The following is a 14,430-nucleotide window of genomic DNA, read 5'->3' on the forward strand; positions in this document are numbered from 1 at the left end:
GTGAGCCTCAAGTGATTGGGGGCAAAGGCGGAGTCTGCTAAGATATTATTGAACACTAATGGTAATAACAGAGGTGTAAACATGTTATAAAATCTATTATTGAATCCATCTGGCCCAGGGCTCTTCCTGATAGGGAATGATTTATTGGCCTCTCCTATCTGTTGTTCAGTGAAATCTTTGTCTAGTATCTCCTGCTCAGGTGTCTGTAAGGAAGGAAGGGCAGTGCCCTTAATATACTTGTCAATTTTTGTTTCAAGAAAATGTATATATTTTCCATGAATATTATGAAGTGAGCTATAACAGCAATGAAATGCGTCAGCTATATCAGTGGGGTTATGAATTTATAGCAGTGGGGCTCCTTTTGTTTTGGATACATACAGCTCTGGCAAAAATTAAGAGACCACTGCAAAATTTTCAGTTTCTCTGATTTTTCTCTTTATACAGTTAGGTCCATATATATTTGGGCAGAGACAACATTTTTCTAATTTTGGTTCTAGGAATTACCACAATGAATTTTAAACAAAACAATTCAGATGCAGTTGAAGTTCAGACTTTCAGCTTTCATTTGAGGGTATCCACATTCAAATTGGATGAAGGGTTTAGGAGTTTCAGCTCCTTAACATGTGCCACCCTGTTTTTAAAGGGACAAAAAGTAATTGGACAGATTAAATAATTGTAAATAAAATGTTCATTTCTAGTACTTGGTTGAAAACCCTTTTTGGCAATGACTGCCTAAAGTCTTGAACTCATGGACATCACCAGACGCTGTGTTTCCTCCTTTTTGATGCTCTGCCAGGCCTTCACTGAGGTGGTTTTCAGTTGCTGTTTGTTTGTGGGCCTTTCTGTCTGAAGTTTAGTCTTTAACAAGTGAAATGCATGATCAATTGGGTTGAGATCAGGTGACTGACTTGGCCATTCAAGAATATTCCACTTCTTTGCTTTAATAAACTCCTGGGTTGCTTTGGCTTTATGTTTTGGGTCATTGTCCATCTGTAGTATGAAACGACGACCAATCAGTTTGGCTGCATTTGGCTGGATCTGAGCACACAGTATGGCTCTGAATATATCAGAATTCATTCGGCTGCTTCTGTCCTGTGTCACATCATCAATAAACACTAGTGACCCAGTGCCACTGGCAGCCATGCATGCCCAAGCCATCACACTGCCTCCGCCGTGTTTTACAGATGATGTGGTATGCTTTGGATCATGAGCTGTACCATGCCTTCGCCATACTTTTCTCTTTCCATCATTCTGGTAGAGGTTGATCTTGGTTTCATCTGTCCAAAGAATGTTCTTCCAGAACTGAGCTGGCTTTCTTAGATGTTTTTTTAGCAAAGTCCAGTCTAGCCTTTTTATTCTTGATGCTTATGAGTGGCTTGCACCGTGCAGTGAACCCTCTGTATTTACTTTCATGCAGTCTTCTCTTTATGGTAGATTTGGTTATTGATACGCCTACCTCCTGGAGAGTGTTGTTCACTTGGTTGGCTGTTGTGAAGGGTTTTCTCTTCACCATGGAGATTATTCTGCGATCATCCACCACTGTTGTCTTCCGTGGGCGCCCAGGTCTTTTTGCATTGATGAGTTCACCAGTGCTTTCTTTCTTTCTCAGGATGTACCAAACTGTAGATTTTGCCACTCCTAATATTGTAGAAATTTCTCGGATGGGTTTTTTCTGTTTTTGCAGCTTAAGGATGGCTTGTTTCACCTGCATGGAGAGCTCCTTTGACCACATGTTTACTTCACAGCAAAACTTTCCAAATGCAAGCACCACACCGCAAATCAACTCCAGGCCTTTTATCTGCTTAATTGAGAATGACATAACGAAGGGATTGCCCACACCTGTCCAAGAAATAGCCTTGGAGTCAATTGTCCAATTACTTTTGGTCCCTTTAAAAACAGGGTGGCACATGTTAAGGAGCTGAAACTCCTAAACCCTTCATCCAATTTGAATGTGGATACCCTCAAATGAAAGCTGAAAGTCTGAACTTCAACTGCATCTGAATTGTTTTGTTTAAAATTCATTGTGGTAATGTCTAGAACCAAAATTAGAAAAATATTGTCTCTGTCCAAATATATATGGACCTAACTGTAGGTATATTTTTGAGTAAAATGTACATTGTTGTTTTAGTCTATAAACTACTGACAACAGGTCTCCGAAATTCAAAGCTAAAAATTTTGAATTTATTTGCAGCAAATAATAAAGTGTCAAAATACTAAAAAAAGAAACACAGTGCTTTCAGACCTCAAATTACTCATGTTTTAAATGTGAAATCAATATTTGGTGGACTAACCATGATTTTTAATCACAGCTTTCATTCCTCTTGCCATGCTTTCCACCAGTCTTTCCATGCTTTCCAATAGAAAACTGTTCAGTGGTCTCTTAATTGTTGCCTGAGCCGTATGTCCTTTGCATCCGTGGATGTAACTTCCTTGTCAACGAGCAACCACATTTATCTGTGAATTCATACGAGTACCTTCACATATGATCTTGATATTTTGTATACGTTTGATCTATTAAAGACCTTCCGTCCTTTCTTTTTTTCAATCAGATCATTTTTATTTAACAAAAGAAAAACCAACATTTTGTTTTTCTTATACAAACTTTGTGACAAAAAAAATAAAAAGAAAGAAAAACCAGTAAACAATACAAGAACCGGTTTACAATGATATAAATCCCAATATCCCTGTACAGTACAAGGTTTTGGAATAGTAATTTTACATTTGTACTGTAATGCAGCGGCTTGCTTGGCATTACTGTAATGATCCAGGATGTGTTTTGGGCTGACCATGTACCTTCCCCCTCAGGTGACTGGTCACATGACTGTGACATAGTGCAGGTCCTGTGCACACAGAATGTCTGATCACAAGAGCCTGAAAGGCAAAGGCTGGATGTTGACTGTGTAAGCATACCAGTAGCCTTGGATGGTACGAGGGCTGGAGACCCCCATCTGGGAAGCCACAAAGCCACAGTGGTGGCAGAATAAACCTGAAGCAGCTAAGAACCCGCCAAAGGTAAAAACACTGCGTTATATGGACCTTTATGTTGTTGCCTAGCTGAGGGCTGTAACTGGAGCCAAGTGGACGTGTCTGTCGCTGGAAAGGCTCCCGAATGTTATGTGTGTAATATGCCGGTGAGCCACTAAGATGGACTGTGTGATAAGCAGTTATGAAGTGCAATAAACTGCTGGAGTGTGAAAACTGAAAAATGTGGCTGGTGTGCTTTAATTGACCCGGTGCAGCGAGTATCCCCCAGTATGATGACTAGCGCTGCCTTACAGTACATAAATATCTGAATACTTCCTGGTGGCTTTTTTTCCCTATTGGGACATCAAAAGAAAAAGAATATATCTAAGAAGGGGCAATTGTGTGGGCTGAGACAATTATTATTTGCTGACACCTTAGGTATAAGGATATAAATTCCTGGTTTACTGCAGGGATATGTACAAATGGTCCAGTATAGTATTTCTGAAGCAATACCTGGGGTAATTAACCATTGCTCCAATATGTATATGGATTTCTTGAGAGTGTTCCTTTTTATATAAGCTCCACTTTCCAAGCATAGAGTGTTATTTATCCTGGATTACAGTTCTGTTATCGTTGGGGGAGAATTGTCTATCCAATGTAGTGCCAACAAGTTTCTGGCTTGGAATCATATGGAGTCTGGGTCTACGTCCTCTTCCAGGAGTCCTAGGATACAGATTTTAGGTTCCAACTGAAGTTGTATCCCAAATACAGATAGTACAAGAGCGATCGCTACGTTCCATTAGTTGCCAATATTTACACATTCCCACGACATATGCATCAAGTGGGCGTCATTTTGACCACATCTAGGACATGTGTCATCTGTTTGTATTTCAATTTTAAATAAAATACTTGGGGATCTATATACCCTATGAATGAGAAGAATTCGGGACAGTCTTTGTGACTCTGACAACGAAAGTTTCGGTGTCAAATCCAGTATTTCCCCCATTGCTCCTCAGATAAGGGACCCACATCCTCCTCCCATTCTGTCTTAACTATCAAAGGATATTTATCCAAATGTAGGGCCAGTAACTGCCTAAAAATAAGGGATATTAGACCTTTTGTATCCAACGATATAGTAATGGTATCAATTGGGTGATGTCAATCAGTAAGGCGTTTATTCTAGTTGTGAACTACAGTACAGACCAAAAGTTTGGACACACCTTCTCATTTGAAGATTTTTCTGTATTTTCATGACTATGAAAATTGTACATTCACACTGAAGGCATCAAAACTATGAATTAACACATGTGGAATTATATGCTTAACAAAAAAGTGTGAAACAACTGAAAATATGTCTTATATTCTAGGTTCTTCAAAGTAGCCACCTTTTGCTTTGATGACTGCTTTGCACACTCTTGGCATTCTCTTGATGAGCTTCAAGAGGTAGTCACCGGAAATGGTTTTCACTTCACAGGTGTGCCCTGTCAGGTTTAATAAGTGGGATTTCTTGCCTTATAAATGGGGTTGGGACCATCAGTTGTGTTGAGCAGAAGTCAGGTGGATACACAGCTGATAGTCCTACTGAATAGACTGTTAGAATTTGTATTATGGCAAGAAAAAAGCAGCTAAGTAAAGAAAAACGAGTGCCCATCAATAATTTAAGAAATGAAGGTCAGTCAGTCCGAAAAATTGGGCAAACTTTGAATGTGTCCCCAAGTGCAGTTGCAAAAACCATCAAGCGCTACAAAGAAACTGGCTCACATGAGGACCGCCCCAGGAAAGGAAGACCAAGAGTCACCTCTGCTTCTGAGGATAAGTTTATCCGAGTCACCAGCCTCAGAAATCGCAGGTTAGCAGCAGCTCAGATTAGAGACCAGGTCAATGCCACACAGAGTTCTAGCAGCAGACACATCTCTACAATAACTGTTAAGAGGAGACTTTGTGCAGCAAGCCTTCGTGGTAAAATAGCTGCTAGGAAACCACTGCTAAGGACAGGCAACAAGCAGAAGAGACTTGTTTGGGTTAAAGAACACAAGGAATGGACATTAGACCAGTGGAAATCGGTGCTTTTGTCTAATGAGTCCAAATTTGAGATCTTTGGTTCCAACCACCGTGTCTTTGTGCGACGCATAAAAGGTGAACAGATGGACTCTACATGCCTGGTTCCCACCGTGAAGCATGGAGGAGGAGGTGTGATGGTGTGGGGGTGCTTTGCTGGTGACACTGTTGGGGATTTATTCAAAATTGAAGGCATACTGAACCAGCATGGCTACCACAGCATCTTGCAGCGGCATGCTATTCCATCCGGTTTGCGTTTAGTTAGACCATCATTTAGTTTTCAACAAGACAATGACCCCAAACACACCTCCAGGCTGTGTAAGGGATATATGACCAAGAAAGAGAGCGATGGGGTGCTACGCCAGATGACCTGGCCTCCACAGTCACCAGACCTGAACCCAATCGAGATGGTTTGGGGTGAGCTGGACCGCAGAGTGAAGGCAAAAGGGCCAACAAGTGCTAAGCATCTCTGGGAACTCCTTCAAGATTGTTGGAAGACTATTTCCGGTGACTACCTCTTGAAGCTCATCAAGAGAATGCCAAGAGTGTGCAAAGCAGTCATCAAAGCAAAAGGTGGCTACTTTGAAGAACCTAGAATATAAGACATATTTTCAGTTGTTTCACACTTTTTTGTTAAGTATATAATTCCACATGTGTTAATTCATAGTTTTTATGCCTTCAGTGTGAATGTACAATTTTCATAGCCATGAAAATACAGAAAAATCTTTAAATGAGAAGGTGTGTCCAAACTTTTGGTCTGTACTGTATATGCAAGACGTATTTGTAGATATTGATAAAACACCCTATGCGGAAGGTTAAAATCTGCTTTTATTTGTTCAAACTTGAATAATCCATCCCTCAAGAGTTGTCACACCAAACATATACCCATATCCTCCCACTCAATAACATTTTTTAGTTTATGTAGCTCTGGTAAGTTATAGTTGTGCCATAAAGGAGTATAGTTTGTGTACTTTCCAATTCCCAGAATATTTTTACCCCTATCCCACGCCTTATATATTAACTTTAGTGTACAACTTTTTAAGTAATTTTCTCGAGGAGGCCCCATATCTAGTACCGAGAATGGAAGCTTCCACTTGGTTCCGTCCATAAGTAGGTGCCCTGAAATTACACAATATTTGCAAGTACCCCATCCATGAAACTACTTTAGCTCTCTTCTAGCATTAAGCAGATCGTTTATGTTGTTTCTTAAGATCAATCCGCTCAAGCAAATGGGAGACTTTAGCTGTTCTCTCCTTTTTTTTTTTTTAGCATTTATCTATGTTTTATTATTATCCCTCTGAAGACGCATGTGAGTGCTTCCCATTTAAATGGTAAGGCAGTTTCATCATGCTCATATATTTGAAGTAGTCTATAGTCTCAAGAAGGTCTGAGACACAGAGTGAGTCTTTCAGCAGATTATCATTTAGGTTCCAACATCTGAAGCCTTGGTGGAGTCAGGCATAGTCAGATTACAATATACAGGAGCATGATCTGACCATACAGCAGTTCCTACCCGAGATGTAGGTTGCCATGTAGGCAAGTGACGGCTAATTAAGAAAAGGACTATACGGCTATGCATATTGTGTAAAGGAGAATAATAGGTATAATCCTTTACGTCTGGATGTAGTATCCTCCATACATCGCCCGGTTGAGACCAAAGCACAATTAGAAAAGCTTTTGTTTGTGCTTTAGATTGATGACACCAGCCCAGGGACGCATCTAAAGAAGGATCCAAGACGAAATTAAAGTTACCTCCAATGATAATAAGGTCCTCCGCAAAATATTTTAATTTGTTTAAGTAATGACGGCATGCCTTAATTTGGTCACAATTAGGGAGATAGAAGTTTGCCAAAGTCAAAATTTTGGAGTAGATGGAGATCTTAATAAACACATACCTCCTCTCCGTGTCAGACAGTGTTTCTACAATAGTATGCAGCAATGATCTGTGGCGGCCTATACTCAGCACCATAGACTTCAAAACTGCATTTTTCTGGGACGCCAAGATGAAGAATATCTATTAGTAATCTGAGGTACAGTATATGATCGCCTCTAAAGTGTGACTCCTGAAGAAAGAGAAAATGTACGTGCTATTTATGCCTACGATAAAACACTTGAGCTCCTTTCTCTGGAACATTAAGTCCTCTGACATTTAATGAACAAGTTTTGAGTTGTGCCAAATTATATGAAAAAAGGGGGAATGGAAGAGAGAAAGGTTAAGAGAAAAGATGAAGTATAGACGGTAGATAGTAACGTCTACCTCTCAGTGTCTAAGAAGTATAGATTATGAATATATCAAAACACTAGGAAATTGCGAAACAAGCAGATCCCAATGCAAGTCCCTAACTGGGGGTTGTCTTTACAGGCGTAAGTCAAACTTTCAGTTCTAGGATTCCTATTAGGGGGAACCATGGAATATAAAGCAAGTAATGTAATACAGCCTGATATTACAGTAGTATCATGTGAACTCAACTTATATGCCGATCTAAGATCTTATATGAACTTAGACATTCTATATAGTGGAAGAGTGGCACCTAATGCTCTATTTAGATATATCTAATTATATGCTTAAAGAAATAAGTAAGCATCTGCAAACTGTCTCTCATCAGGGAAGACCAGATTCATTTCAGGAGCTCATATGATTGGCAGGTTCCTTTCCCATCTGTCTGCATCACCATCAAATTCCTGATCCATTGAACGCCTTCTGTGACGTGCTGGACCTCTCTGTGGCAATGGTGGAGCAGGTGGCCAGTCAGATATATGGAATGTCCAGGGCATCACAAATAGGTCTCATGTTGCTTGGATCTTTGAAAATATACAGCTGTAATGGGTACCCCCAGGAGTACATCAGGCCATTTTCCCAGATGGCATCAAGTAGTGGTTTCAATACCCTTCTTTTAGCAAGTGTCATTCAGGATAGATATGTGAGCAATTATATGCGTTTTCCATTGAAATCACCAGGACCCAACTCCTCTGCTTTCCTCACAATGGCCTCTTTTACATTGAAAAAATGTACAGTACAGACCAAAAGTTTGGACACACCTTCTCATTTAAAGATTTTTCTGTATTTTCATGACTATGAAAATTGTACATTCACACTGAGGGCATCAAAACTATGAATTAACACATGTGGAATTATATACTTAACAAAAAAGTGTGAAACAACTGAAAATATGTCTTATATTCTAGGTTCTTCAAAGTAGCCACCTTTTGCTTTGATGACTGCTTTGCACACTCTTGGCATTCTCTTGATGAGCTTCAAGAGGTAGTCACCGGAAATGGTCTTCCAACAATTTTGAAGGAGTTCCCAGAGATGCTTAGCACTTCTTGGCCCTTTTGCCGTCACTCTGCGGTCCAGCTCACTCCAAACCATCTCGATTGGGTTTAGGTCTGGTGACTGTGGAGGCCAGGTCATCTGGCGTAGCACCCCATCACTCTACTTCTGGGTCAAATAGCCCTTACACAGCCTGGAGGTGTGTTTGGGGTCATTGTCCTATTGAAAAATAAATGATGGTGCAACTAAACGCAAACCGGATGGAATAGCATGCCGCTGCAAGATGCTGTGGTAGCCATGCTGGTTCAGTATGCCTTCAATTTTGAATAAATCCCCAACAGTGTCACCAGCAAAGCACCCCCACACCATCACACCTCCTCCTCCATGCTTCACGGTGGGAACCAGGCATGTAGAGTCCATCCGTTCACCTTTTCTGCGTCGCACAAAGACACGGTGGTTGGAACCAAAGATCTCAAATTTGGACTCATCAGCCCAAAGCACAGATTTCCACTGGTCTAATGTCCATTCCTTGTGTTCTTTAGCCCAAACAAGTCTCTTCTGCTTGTTGCCTGTCCTTAGCAGTGGTTTCCTAGCAGCTATTTTACTATGAAGGCCTGCTGCACAAAGTCTCCTCTTAACAGTTGTTGAAGAGATGTGTCTGCTGCTAGAACTCTGTGTGGCATTGACCTGGTCTCTAATCTGAGCTGCTGTTAACCTGCGATTTCTGAGGCTGGTGACTCGGATAAACTTATCCTCAGAAGCAGAGGTGACTCTTGGTCTTCCTTTCCTGGGGCGGTCCTCATGTGAGCCAGTTTCTTTGTAGCGCTTGATGGTTTTTGCAACTGCACTTGGGGACACTTTCAAAGTTTGCCCAATTTTTCGCACTGACTGACCTTCATTTCTTAAAGTAATGATGGTCACTCGTTTTTCTTTACTTAGAATTTGTATTATGGCAAGAAAAAAGCAGCTAACAGTCTATTCAGTAGGACTATCAGCTGTGTATCCACCAGACTTCTGCACAACACAACTGATGGTCCCAACCCCATTTATAAGGCAAGAAATCCCACTTATTAAACCTGACAAGGCACACCTGTGAAGTGAAAACCATTTCCGGTGACTACCTCTTGAAGCTCATCAAGAGAATGCCAAGAGTATGCAAAGCAGTCATCAAAGCAAAAGGTGGCTACTTTGAAGAACCTAGAATATAAGACATATTTTCAGTTGTTTCACACTTTTTTGTTAAGTATATAATTCCACGTGTTAATTCATAGTTTTGATGCCTTCAGTGTGAATGTTCAATTTTCATAGTCATGAAAATACAGAAAAATCTTTAAATGAGGTGTGTCTAAACTTTTGGTCTGTACTGTATGTGACAGATAATGTCCCTTGGACGCTCGGGATCTGGGCCATGATTGTCTATTGTCCGGTGCGCCTTATAAATCTCCAGCTCCTTATCAATAAGATCACCAAGGATATTATTGAATAATTATCGCAGTGTTGGCATAATTGCTTGTTAACTGATGCTTTCAGGTATACCCCTTATCCAGATATTATGCTTTCAGGTACACCCCTTATCCAGATATTATTGCGATTTTCTTGATCATCAACCATATTAACCAGGTGGTTTATTTACTGGCTGTGAAGATCCAGTGTTAGTTTCTGAGCATTATGATGGCCTCTAACTTGGATGACATTATCCTCTAATCTTTGTACCTTGTCAGTAAGCTGTGACAGGATAGAAGTGAGGGGACGTATTTCAGTTTTGTATGTGGTCTCCAGCCTCTGAATATATTGCTCCATATCTTCTTTAGTAGGGATAGACACAATATGATATACAAATAAGTTATGTTGTTCCCCATATCAGAATAACCTGTGGCTGGGGGGTAAATGTCCCTGTGAAGCAAGCACTGCTCAGCATGGGGGCTTTGGTGAGAGTACAGGGAGATTTGTGGAGCTGTTTTCTTGTGAGGCCGACATTAAGAGAGAACTTGGTGCAGGACTTACAGGCTGGAGCAGTCTGGCACCATGAGGGTTAAGACTGCTTCTTTTTCGACACTGAGGTGAGGCAGTAATAGCTCTGAAGCAAGAAGATAAGACCTTCCATAAGAAACACTGCATACCAGACATGCTGACAGAGGTGGAGGACCTCAGATTAACCTCTGATCTCTTCTTTCTTTCCCATATCGAAAGTCATGTTTGAGGCTGTAAATTGCTTATAATTCCCTGTAGAGAGTGCTTTCAGTGTGTGCATTCTCTTGGTGCTATGTCCAGGCCATGTCCTTCCTGTTGATGTACAATACAACTGAAGGTGGCGATGATTGGGAGCAGGATTGTGTGATGTAACAACCTTGGGTGATGTAACATCCTTACGGAAACGAGACAATGGAACGGCGCCACAACAGGAAGTGCGTATGAGTGTTTTTATTTTAACAAGGCCAAACATGAGGAATGAGAAGGAGTTGTCCTAGTAGTGGACAACCCCTTTAAGAAGATACAATTTTCGGTTAAAAATGAAAAAGGCTTTTCTCCTGTGTGACTTCTCTAAAGTTTATTAAGAGTTGATTTCCGTGTAAACCATTTCCCATATTAAGAACATGAAAATGTCTTCTCGTCTGTGTGAATACTTTGGTGACTAAGAAGTGATAATTTCTTCACAAAACATTTCCCACATTCTGAACAGGAAAAAGGCTTCTCCCCTGTGTGAGTTCTTTGGTGCTTAATAAAATCTGATTTATCGTTAAAACATTTCCCACATTCTGAACAGGAAAAAGGCTTCTCCCCTGTGTGAGTTCTCTTGTGCTTAACCAAATCTGATTTCTGGATGAAACATTTCCCACATTCTGAACAGGAAAAAGGCTTCTCCCCTGTGTGAGTTCTCTGGTGATTAACCAAATCTGATTTCTGGTTAAAACATTTCCCACATTCTAAACAGCAAAAAGGCTTTTCCCCTGTGTGAGTTCTCTGGTGATTAACCAAATTTGATTTCTGGCTAAAATATTTCCCACATTCTGAACAGGAAAAAGGCTTCTCTCCTGTGTGAATTCTCTGGTGATTAATCAAAACTGATTTCTGGCTAAAACATTTCCCACATTCTGAACAGGAAAAAGGCTTCTCCCCTGTGTGATTTCTCTGGTGATTAACCAAAGTTGATTTCTGGTTAAAACATTTTCCACATTCTGTACAGGAAAAAGGCTTCTCCCCTGTATGAGTTCTCTGATGTCTGATAAAACTTGATTTCAATGTAAAACCTTTCCCACATTCTGAGCATGAAAATGGCTTCTCCCCTGTGTGAGTTCTCTGATGTCTGATTAAAATAGATTTTTCTGTAAAACATTTACCACATTCTGAACAAGAAAATGGCTTGTCCTCTGTGTGACTTCTCTGGTGATTAACAAGATTTGATTTCTGATTAAAACATTTCCCACACTTGGAACAAGGAAATCTATTCTCTGCTGTGTGAATGCTTTGATGTTTAAGAAAAGACTTTTCGAAGGAAAAACTATTTCCATATTCTGAACATGAAAATGGCTTCTTTGCTTTAGGAGTAATTCGTTTTTTAATGCTTATTTTGTGACTTTGATTTTCCTTAGTAGTCGGTAATAAATCAGAAGACAGGACGTGTTTCAAAGGATCAGATGACAGATCTTTGCTGTGAAGGGATGATGGTATATCTGGAGTAATGGCATTCACTTCAATTGTATCTTGTGGATTCTCAAGATCATCTGATTTAAAAATTGAAGACGTCAGCTGTCCCTCTGGTCTCCTGGTACAGTCATCTGTCAAGAATAAAACCAATTATTATTTATGAATAACATATCCTTAAAATTTATATTGATGAACATTTCTACTTAAACTCTCCGTAAAAATGTACTTTATGTAAAAGTATCATTATTTACCAAGAAAACATCACAGAAAAAAATCAGCCTTACCAACACCAAATCAGATAACAAATGCACTAGCATTTTAATGTTGGTTGGGTGTACTGGGGTGTCTGTCCATGTGGGGTGCACTTACATAGTAATATATGATGTAATAGTATGGGCATCACCAATAGGCAGCTAGCCAGACACTGTGCATCACATCTACCTGTGTGACTGGCGTCCTATGCAAGCTTCATCTGTGTGCATCTTTAATACTAGGCAACCACCCCCTCCATGAATTTGTAGGTTTGTGAGTGGTCGCTCCATCAGTATTTTGCACCTGCGCTGCGCCCCCCCCTCCCTTTATCATGGGGGTCTGCGGCATCCTGCTAGTGCATTTGTTACATGATTTGGTGTTAGTAAGGCTGTATTATTTTCTGTGATTTTTTTTTTTAAGTTTGCCTTATGTTAGTCGTCATTATTCACCAAGACAATAACAGTTCACAGTCTAATAGAAAACCTCATAAGATGAACCAGTGGAGCGTGGTGTTCAACTGTTTGTTAATTCTGCCTCCCAAATATGGAATAAAAAGCCATCAAACAATGTTATGTAGGTGAAATGATGCCAATAAAAACTTCTACTCATCTCACAAAAAACAAGTCCCCACTCAGGTCCATCATCTGTCAATGGAAAAACAGAGGTTTCCACATTATTAGTGGCTCAAAGGCTCTTGAGAATCAACATGGCTTCCATAAACCAATCCAGCAATATCCGCTCTCCCAAAGTCAGATCTCCCCCTCACTTCTGAGCCTTGCAGTGCGCCCAAACCACATTTATCATCCATGAATTTGGCATTACTATAGTGAGAAGAACCCACTTAATTTACGTTGTGTGTCTCCTGGAGCACAATCTGGGCACTATGTGTTGGGTAATGAAATTATATATTTGTAATTTTCAATCTCCAACATTTCCGGAAAGTGCCTGTGGAGTCAAAATAGTCACTACTCCTATAGATTATTTCACTGAGGGTTATAATTTCCAAAATAGTGTCACTTTATGGTGATTTCTACTGCTCTGGTTTTCAGCAATTTGGTCACATTAGGGCTTGTGCAAATGGTGTGTCCCATCTCCTCTGGGATCTGCTCCTGCGACGTCGGCTTCTGTCACCTTATTCATCCTGCAGGCGGTGCTGGTGATGGAGGAGATGTCGGAACTAGAAGCTCTGGGCGGCGCAGGCTCTGTCCAGCCACTAAGATTAGAGTGCCTGGGACCAGTAGTACCATCCAGTCTGGCAGTATGGGTGTGTGCTGTCCAGCTGGAGTAATCTGCTCTCTGCTTCAGCCAATTGGAAAGCACCACACCCTATTAAAGCTGGAAGCATATTGCCGGAAGCTGCCAGATCCAGCCTTGTTCTCCTCTGGTTCAGTCCTCTGTGCTCAGCTCCCGGCTTGTGTATTTGATTCCTGTTGTGACCTCGGCCCGTTTACTGACTACTTTTGTGTGATTTTGTATTTTCTCTGCCCTCATGGTTCTAACCCGGCTATCTGACTATTCTTCTTGCCATCTCACACCACAGAACAGCAGGTAACACTGTGGCCCAAGCTTAGGGGTCTCTTGTGTAAGTCCAAATCCATGTAGAGGGTTAAAGTGTGATGAGCAAGGCAAACCCTGGGATCTGGAAAATGGAGTAGATAGCGCCAAGCCTGTTCGTGGTAACCATCTTTTCAGCTGCCAAGTGACAACGAACAGAGCCCCCAATACATTGTGTCTGCAATCTATTAGCTAAGGGTCGCTCCTCCCCTTCTTAACCTGCCATGTTCCCAGACAGTAGTGTACAACCATATTTGGGGTATCGTCGGATTCAAGAGAAGTTTGAATATAATTTGTAAGGTCCATTTGTTACTATTATCCTTTGTGAAGAATTCCAAAGCTATCACCACATAAAGTGACACACGTCAGATTTGAAAAATGGGCCCTGATAGGAACACAAACTGTCTGCAGGAAGGGGTTAAATCAGAGTATTTTGGGCACCAAAACTGTGAGTATAGACAATAACACATCTACTGAAATGATCAAACTCAACATTCTCCATCAGTAAGTAGTGAGTAACTAGTGGTGAAACCTCTCTGGGGTAATTAGAGTATGGGGCTCGGTGGCTCTTGGGAATCTAAACAATCTTAAGGGACAATATTTTCTATCAGATGAGTTTGAAGAAAAAATATTAGACATTCATAGAGAACTTTTTATAATAGTGAAGAGCTGAGGTGTCTTAAATT

At 40.7% G+C, this 14,430-nt stretch overlaps 1 protein-coding gene across 1 annotated transcript in view; it reads right to left on the bottom strand.

Annotated features, from left to right (window-relative positions):
* Positions 1-9,635: 9,635 nt before the first annotated feature.
* The window catches only part of LOC141201634 (uncharacterized), a 30,407-nt gene continuing 25,612 nt past the window's right edge, over positions 9,636-14,430 (bottom strand). Inside the window, exon 7 of the mRNA XM_073663649.1 lies at positions 9,636-12,069. Coding sequence (XP_073519750.1) covers positions 10,880-12,069 — 1,190 coding nt within the window. The 3' untranslated portion in view covers positions 9,636-10,879. The remainder of the gene's footprint in view (positions 12,070-14,430) is intronic.

This window comes from Phyllobates terribilis, unplaced genomic scaffold, assembly GCF_046119375.1.
Source record: "Phyllobates terribilis strain yellow unplaced genomic scaffold, ASM4611937v1 Scaffold_120__1_contigs__length_5212024, whole genome shotgun sequence".
Classification (NCBI taxonomy): Eukaryota; Metazoa; Chordata; class Amphibia; order Anura; family Dendrobatidae; genus Phyllobates; species Phyllobates terribilis.